Source organism: Alexandromys fortis, unplaced genomic scaffold, assembly GCF_014885135.2.
Source record: "Alexandromys fortis isolate MF-2015 unplaced genomic scaffold, M_Fortis_MF-2015_v1.1 scaffold_87, whole genome shotgun sequence".
Lineage (NCBI taxonomy): Eukaryota > Metazoa > Chordata > Mammalia > Rodentia > Cricetidae > Alexandromys > Alexandromys fortis.
In genome coordinates this window covers 7,110,785-7,118,849 of record NW_026067971.1, presented here as the reverse complement: position 1 = coordinate 7,118,849, position 8,065 = coordinate 7,110,785, and the positions used below count along the sequence as shown (strand labels likewise).

General features: G+C 45.3%; 1 protein-coding gene across 3 annotated transcripts in view; it reads right to left on the bottom strand.

Annotated features, from left to right (window-relative positions):
- Nucleotides 1–3,506, bottom strand: part of CUNH1orf146 (chromosome unknown C1orf146 homolog) — a 13,390-nt gene extending 9,884 nt beyond the window's left edge. For 2 of the 3 annotated variants that reach the window (XM_050155605.1, XM_050155603.1), the window contains exons 1-2: nucleotides 3,431–3,506; nucleotides 491–590 (exon numbers count right to left, since the gene is read on the bottom strand). In XM_050155605.1, the coding sequence (XP_050011562.1) occupies nucleotides 491–559 (69 nt within the window). In that variant the 5' untranslated portion in view covers nucleotides 560–590; nucleotides 3,431–3,506. The remainder of the gene's footprint in view (nucleotides 1–490; nucleotides 591–3,430) is intronic. The other variant, XM_050155604.1, reaches the window with a different exon arrangement.
- Nucleotides 3,507–8,065: the final 4,559 nt, after the last annotated feature.

The window sequence follows — 8,065 nt, the reverse complement described above, 5'->3', positions numbered from 1 at the left end:
CATCTGTAATGGGGTCTGGTGCCCTCTTCTGGCCTGCAGGCATACACACAGACAGAATATTGTATACATAATAAATAAATAAATATTAAAAAAAAGAAAAAGAAAAATAAATGAAGTAAGCACAAAAGTAAAAACAAACAAATAAATAAACAGACATTTTAAAAAAGAGGCACTAAGGAAATATAAAAGAGCACTGGGCCAGGATGGCAGCACACACTGGTAACCACCGCACTGCACATGGTCGAAGGAAGGCCAAGGCAGGATTAGAACTCCCGTGTCTTCTGCTCCACAGCAAGTTTGAGACCTGAGCTAATGAGACCCTACCTAAAAAGGACACCAGAACATTCCCAACCCTGAACGCGATGGCAGAACATATAGAACTAACTTACATTTGGCACATTTACTTCCTGTTCCCTAACTGTGGATTCCGTCTTCAATGAGGCGCTGCAAGCTTCGTAATGGAAGACCAGCAGTCTAAATGCCCCCTTACCTTAAGAGATGAGCTGATAATAATGGTGGTTGTCCACTTTATCTTTTCCTTTCCTCCACTTGTCTCCATTGGCGTGCCGTTGGGCGAGCCCAGACTCTGACTGCAGCACAATCCGAGGAAATGAAGAAATGTTTGATGAGTGAATAAACGTGAGACTAAGTATCAAAGTCAGAAAAGGAAGTGTCTGGCTGCACATTTGGCTTCTCTCATCCTACGTCTTACTAATTGTCTTTTCAAAAAAAAACAAAATCAGGGTCCCCCAAGCCTAGGTTGGCCTCAAACTCTTCCAAGTACAGAGATCACAGGTGTGAATCACCATGTCTGCTCTTAAGAGTTCTTGTAATATTTAGAGGCAATTGCTCCAAAGCACTAACCTAGAGAGAAGACGACTCGGGTCAACAGCTGTTTTATCTGATTTGTAAACCAGAGTTAGCCTGCCAATATCAGGAGTTTTTGTCCACAGTATTAACACCAGAATGTCTTTGGCATTAGCACTTTCTGGTAACAGTTCTTAAGCCCATACTCAAAGGGTCACGGGACAAAGGCCAGGTGATACCTAAGCACAAGCAGTTTGTGATGGGAGGGGACCAGTGTACTGGAATCCCTAACTTTTTATAAGCAATTATGAGTTCTATCCTGTAGGCAAATCCCATCTTCTCTGAAACACACATATCTAGCAACCAAACTGATTGTTATAGAATTCTATAAAACTAGGTTCTTTGGAGAAATAGCTGATTGCAGGACAAAGGCAGGAAATATTTAAGAGGAGCCAGGATTCTGTACCGCCCCGAAGTAAGGACAGGTTCAAAAATAAACCTCACCGACGGGCATTGTGGCAGAGGAGGCCAAGGACATGGACGAAGGTGAGCAGAGCAGTTTGAATGGAAAGACAAACTGTGATGGTTTGAGTAAAATCGGTCCCTATAGGCTCATAGCAAGGTGTGGCCTTGTTGGAGGAAGTGCTCACTGGGGGGCAGGCTTTGAGGTCTCATTCAAACCACTACACTGGGCACACTCTGCATTATCTATAACTTTCGTAAATCTGAATGTTCTAAAGATAGCTGACTCAGGACTGAAGAGGCGGCCCAACAGTTGAAAGCAATCTTGTAGAGGACCTGAGCTTGATTCACCCAAGTCATAGCAGTGGCTACAAACCCATTATGACTCCGCCTCTAAGAGGATCTGATTGATGCCTCCACCAGCTCAAACCTGCGCAGACTCACACCACATGCACAATGGAAAATGATCTTTTAAGACTTGTTTTATTTTGTGTATGGCTATTTTGCCTGTATCAATGATTATGTACCATAGGTGTGCCTAGTGGCCGCCGAGGCCAGAAGAGGGTGTCAGACCTCCTGGAACTGGAGTTACAGATGGTTGTGAACCACCATGTAGGTGCTTGGGATTGAACAAAGGTTTGTTGGAAAAGCGGCCAGTGCTCTTAACTGCTGAGCCATTTCTCTAGCTTCCAAATAACACATCTTTAGAATAATAAGCGTCAGCTTTTTCTTCAAAGCTCCTTAAAAATCCTGTCTACTCCAAAAAAATAACCCTCCAAACGAAATGAGACTTGTTCAGAATTTGCCTTCCTCGATTGAACACTTAGTGTATTTTCTCAACAAGACTGCTTGGAGGTGTATTTTATTTCAACAGCTAAACCATGCATGTCTAAATGTAGACTAAATTTACCTTCTGCGTGTTACCTAATATGGAAGTAGTTCAAAGCAAAGTTTAGAAAGCGACTCATGCAAATCAAAGTCACTTTGGGTGAGGGTGAGTTAGCAGTTCCCAAGACAGTCTCCGCTACTAAAACAGCTCCAGTAATTAGCAAGTTTCTCCTGCTGAGCTAAACCCGGCTGCTCCATAACGGCCTCCTCCTGCTGAGTTATAACCAGGCGATCCACAATGGCCTCCTCCTGCTGAGCTAAACCCAGCAGCTCCATAACATAACGGCCTCGTTTATGGCATGAATGAATGAATAACAAACTAGCTCTCCGAGAGCAAGACATTTTCTGGCGGACCTAACCCAGCTCTTGATACACGGTGAAGAAGGGGAAATCACCTCCCTGCCCCCACCATACACAATACAAGGCGGCACACAACACGGCAATGTTTGTAGATAGATTCTGAGCTCTGATTGATGCGTGTATATCAGTAGTAGACACATCTGTTTAACCCTTCGCACCCTTTATCTCGGTTTTGAAAACAAACTCTATGGGAAGAGAATCGGGGTCAGTACTTTCCCAAAGGGGCACTGTTGAGGATGAGAAATCAGAAACTAGGGCTAGGAAAGCAACGTTTCCTCGGTATTTCCATGGGAAAAAGTAGGCTAGCCGACAAGACAAGAACTCCTTCGCTCCGGAGCTACTTCACTTTGGCCAAATCACCTAACCTCGAGTTGGCCTGCTTCCTCTCCTGAAAATGAAACTAGGACCAGTTGGGTCGGGCTAGAGGTAGGAGGGGGCTTCAATTCCCAGCACGTGGCGCTCACATACACGAAGGCAGAGTTCCCACGCACACAAGGTAAAAAACAAACTCAATGTCCCCTAGGCCTGGGCTCTTGCTGCTCCTGTTTTGTTTTTCCCAAGATTGCGAATGTTCTTCAATTTAACTACTTTTAAGGTTGCACAGTAACTACCGGCAAACCACCTTCTCCGCTCTTGGGACCCACGGGATCCTCACGGAATCTCCTACTCCTCATTCTTTAGATAAAGAGATAAAACATAAATGCGCAGCGCTCAGGCAGAAAAGCGAGCACATCCAGGGCAGCCCTTCCCCGCCTTTCCCGCCAGGCCTCCCCAGGGAAGGAAGGGCGGGTTCGCCCCTCTGCCGCCCAGCCAGCCCCGAGGGAGCCCGAGGAAGCAGCACAGCCGGAGGGACGGCAGGACAGACAGACAGACAGACAGCCGGGTCTCCGGCGCCCTCCCAAGCACTCCTCACCCTCACCGCCAGGCCCCGGCTCCGCTCCTCCACGGCCACACTGAGCTTCGCCAGGCTCCAGGGCCGCCCCCCCCCCCCGGCCGCGGTGCATGCTGGGCGTTGACTTTTGCGCAGCCGCAGATCCCGCTGTGCGCCAAGGGCTAAGAAAAGGAACGCACGCGTGCTGACCCCGTGACTTTAGTCACAGCAGAGGCAGGCAGAGCTCTGGGAGTTTGTATCCTTTGATTGGCAACAACGACAAATCTAAGTGACCCGCATTTTGTCCAAATTGTGAAAAAGACCTAGATGTTCACTGATGGCTCTCTATGTAAAATATTTGTTCTTTTTTAGAGTCTAGTTTTCAGACCTAAACGAACTTAATAAGTTGTTTGATCGTTGTTGCTCAGAGTGATAAATGTTTTAAAAAGGAGGGAAAAAATTAGATTTGATTAATATCCGGGGGCTGGAGAGAGAGGTCAGAGGTTAAGAGCATTGTATTACTTCTCCGGATTATTTACGTCTGCAGTGACTGTAAACGCGGTCTTGGTCACCATCCACTCCTAGATTCCGGGTTTCCTCTTCGGCCCCCTGTCTTCCTCACACCCACCAGGCGTGTTCTGATGAAAGGCTCCTGCGTCAGTTTTTCTGTCCAAAGCTCGCTCTCCAGATGGCATCAAAGCTTATGATCAAGTATACTGTTTACAGTAAGACCTACCACAGCGCCCTGACCCTCTTAGCATGTCTGTTCATCCTTAGCTGTCACTTCTGACATGCTACACAAGTCATATGTGTGCTACTGACTGTTTATAGCTTTCCACGTCTCACTAGAAGGTAAAAGCCCACCCAAGAGCAAGGATGATTTTGCTTTTCCAGACAGGGTTTCTCTGTGTAATAACTGTCAGTGACCAGCCTCGACAAAAATACCTCTTGCCAGGGTAAGGGCATGGGGATTTAGAAATATAGTAAAGACTATGAAGATGCGAATGAAAATAATAAAACAGAGAAACATACAGGATAGTATCGGGAGGGAATTCCAGTAAGTACTGAAATTCACCCGCATTTAATTTCCAACTGCTTAAAATACCCCTGACCCCAAAAGGTAGGAGTAAGACAAAAGACTACATTAACATTATACAAAGAAATGAACATACCAATTGAAGGTCGCGGGCTACATTCAAAGTTAAGTATTCTGTTTTTTTTGTTTTGTTTTGTTTTTGTTTTTCGAGACAGGGTTTCTAGAACAAAGCAAGTCACTCACAAACCCTAGACCAAAACATTCTGTAGGCAAACCTCTCCCTAGGTGGAATCAGATGTTCCTTCATTTGGAACATCCTTCATTAAGGAACTGGACCCTTAGTCGGATCCTTAGACTTTTGAGGTAGAAACACCTGTTGACAATAACCTTGAGAGAGCAGAACTCTCTGGTCTACACCTGAGTGCGACCTGTGTTAAAGGTAGAAGCACTAGAGCTAAGTTCCAACTCTCTGACCTTTGGTCAACGTGGAAATAGGCTCACATTTTCAGACCTCCACAAACACTTCAAACTTAAGAGATCCTCCTGCCTCTAACTCCTGAGTGCTGGCAACTGCCCACCAAGAACAAGGATTTTTATCAGGCCAGGTTGCTGAGGCCTCTCTGGAGGTGTCTGGTATTAGACGTACCCATAGACTATGGAAACCTGACATTAAAGACACAGGGTTGTCTTCTCCACAGAGGACATGGATACCTGTTTTTCACCCGGAAGCCTGGGAGTGGATGTAGTTATAGCCTGGTAATCCGTGCCACACCTGAATCCCCTGAACTGACTCCTCCTCCCTAGACCTCTATCTTGGGCATCCTCAGTCAACACTTGCACTTTGTCACTCAGTGACCTCTACAACGACCTAGACCGGAACAGATCCACCCCCTAGACCCTTAAGCTAGGAAACCCTTCTTTTCTGAAAGAGGTCACGAGTAATTTGCAAGAGGTTCAATGTAGTCACGCCTGGAGCTTTATTGTACACATGGAATTGAGATGACTGTTAAGGAAAGTTGTAACTGAAACTGTACAGTTCTTAAATGCCTAAAAAAATAAACTGCCCAGAGTCAGACTCTAGAACTGACACTGGTAACTAAGTCAGGTCGAATCAGATTTCCTTCCTGCCTTATGCGGACTGTTCCTCTGCCAGCCCTGGTGTTTGCACAGACCCCACAATACACTGATTACTGAAGTAATGGTGACGGCCTCTGATCCTCCTGCACACAGGGTGTATGAGACTCCCCTGCACAGTAGCTGGAAGACACACAGTACCCGCGGGGCTTCATTTTTATTACAATTCTCAGCTCTATTACATTTAGGCTTTGGTCTTTATTTCAAGCTTTGGTCTTCTGGGTCCAGGTTAATTAGTCTGTCCAAGAGTATTTTCTAGAAAAAAATGTTCCACAGCTAACTTCTCTAAACAGGCTTTTACCCAGGATGCCTGTATGTTACTACAATTCACTCGTTCCTAGAACATGGTTGTTGAGTTGTGCTCTTACAGGTGCCTATATAATCCAGCCTCATATATGTTGCGATTAAACATAGAATATATTTGGCAACTCTGTAATGGCCCGACTCTCTGATTCATTATTTCCTAGCATTTCTAGATAGAAATACGTTTGGTTTACATTTCTGCTTAGACTAAGAACACTCCTAATTTAGAAGCTGTGAGAAAGTCACACTGAGAAATTCCACAAATTAGGTTCTCAGATTGAAAATACATACCTCAGCTTGAAAGCATAAAATCGATAAAAATGATTGTGTGTTTCACAAGCCTTTCATGTTAGTTCCAGGATGACAGACTGTTGTGAGAGGCAGGGAATAACTTGGTGTCAGGGAGATGCCTCTGTTGCACAAACAGCAGCGGACTCTCTTCCCTACCTTGCCTGATGCTTCAGGGGCTCCATGATAGTGTGCTATCTCAGTAATCCTGTTGCTTGGTTGCAGACATCACAGGACTCTTATTTTGAAGGTCCACTGCATGTTTGTTTGTTTTTTTTTCTGTGTGTTTGCTGCTTCATCTTTGATTGGATTCTTGGTTTTATTTTTGAGGCAGGGTCCCACTTTGTTGATCTGACAGCCTTAAACTCACAGAGATCCTCCTGCCTGGGATTAGAGGTGTGCACCACCAAGGCTTCCATCCCTATGCCTGATGTTTTTTTAAATTCATGTTATAATTCAAAAGGAAGCATAACACACATACACATGTGTGTGCATGCACAAGGACAAACCAACTGTGCAAAGAATCTGAGGAAAACCTTGCAGCTGTTTCCAATTATCTCTCACCTGTTTGTCTAAATATAAAAATTAATACAGTTGCTGTCAGCTCTCTGTGTGTGTGTTGTGTGTGTGTTAGCTTTCTGCTCTATAGCTAAATCCTAAGACAGCCTACTTGTATGAAGGAAGTTTGTTTTGGCTCAGTTTCAGTCCACATTCATGCTTTGGGCCTATGACAGCGCGTTACATAGTGTTGGTTGTGTGTGTAGACGTGTGTGTGTCACATGTCATATGAGAAGCAGAGAAACAGGAAAGAACCTGGGGTCCAAATCCCCCTCAAGGGCGCACCTTTGATGGCCTAACCTACTCCCATTCGGCCTCTACTCTTTCCAAAATTACACCACCTCACAGTAGCATCATTGCCTAGGGACCAAGCCTTCAGGATACAGATACAAACTCAGTATATAAATTCTCATTATTTAAATTAGACTAAAATGACTTACTATGTTGCAAACAGCAGGCTTGGTTTAACGAAGCCATTGTTATTTAATAACAGCTGGTTGTTTAACCTTGACAGCAGTTCTATTTTCTTATAAGTTTGAATATGCACGACTATGGGTTGGACAAAGAAAGCAGAACTTAGTTTTCCACTGAAACGCTCACGAAGACGTTCTGCCCTTTCCTACCTTCCTGGCTGTTTGTCCTCTTTGACTCAACTCTCTCCTGGTTATAGCTGACTCAGGAGAATCCATTGTTTCAGCATCCGTTGGAATAATAGATCACTGAAGCTAGTTATAAATTCAGTTGTGAGTTCCTGAACGTTTAGACATTCTTCTAGATTCTTAAGTTTGTCCAAGGAAAAGTACCTTCAGTCAGTCCTGGACACACACTAAAACAACCACAATGAAAACAACACCTCGACATAAGTCTGTCAACAAAAACTTTGAAATCGGAGGGACACCGAACCACATCAGCAACCTACCCAGGTCTCCCTTTGTGTAGGGATCGGCCACGGGGAAAGGAGTAAGTAAGGTCTCTCTTTTCCCGGCCTCGGAAAAGGGGTCTGTGCACGCTAGAACCTGATGTTGTAATCTGCTGGCCTGGGCTGTCACCTGGGTACCCTGTCTGTTAAAGAGACAAGTTCCACCCACTCCCCCCCCTTCAGCTGAGACAAGTGGTTATCCCACCTCCTTTCTGCCCTCCCCCCATTTATCTATCTCTATCTCTTTCTGCCTGCCCTACTTCTGGAGAGACAGCTTCTGCCTTTCTCTCTTCTCCCCTTCCCTTCCCCCTTCCTGACCCACTAAATAAACTCTGTACCCCAGCTCTCTCTGCATGGCGACTCTGTCTGTCTCCTGCCAAGGCCTCAGTCCCCCACCATGGGACCTGCCTACGCCTCTTGCCTCTCATGGGACCGGTCC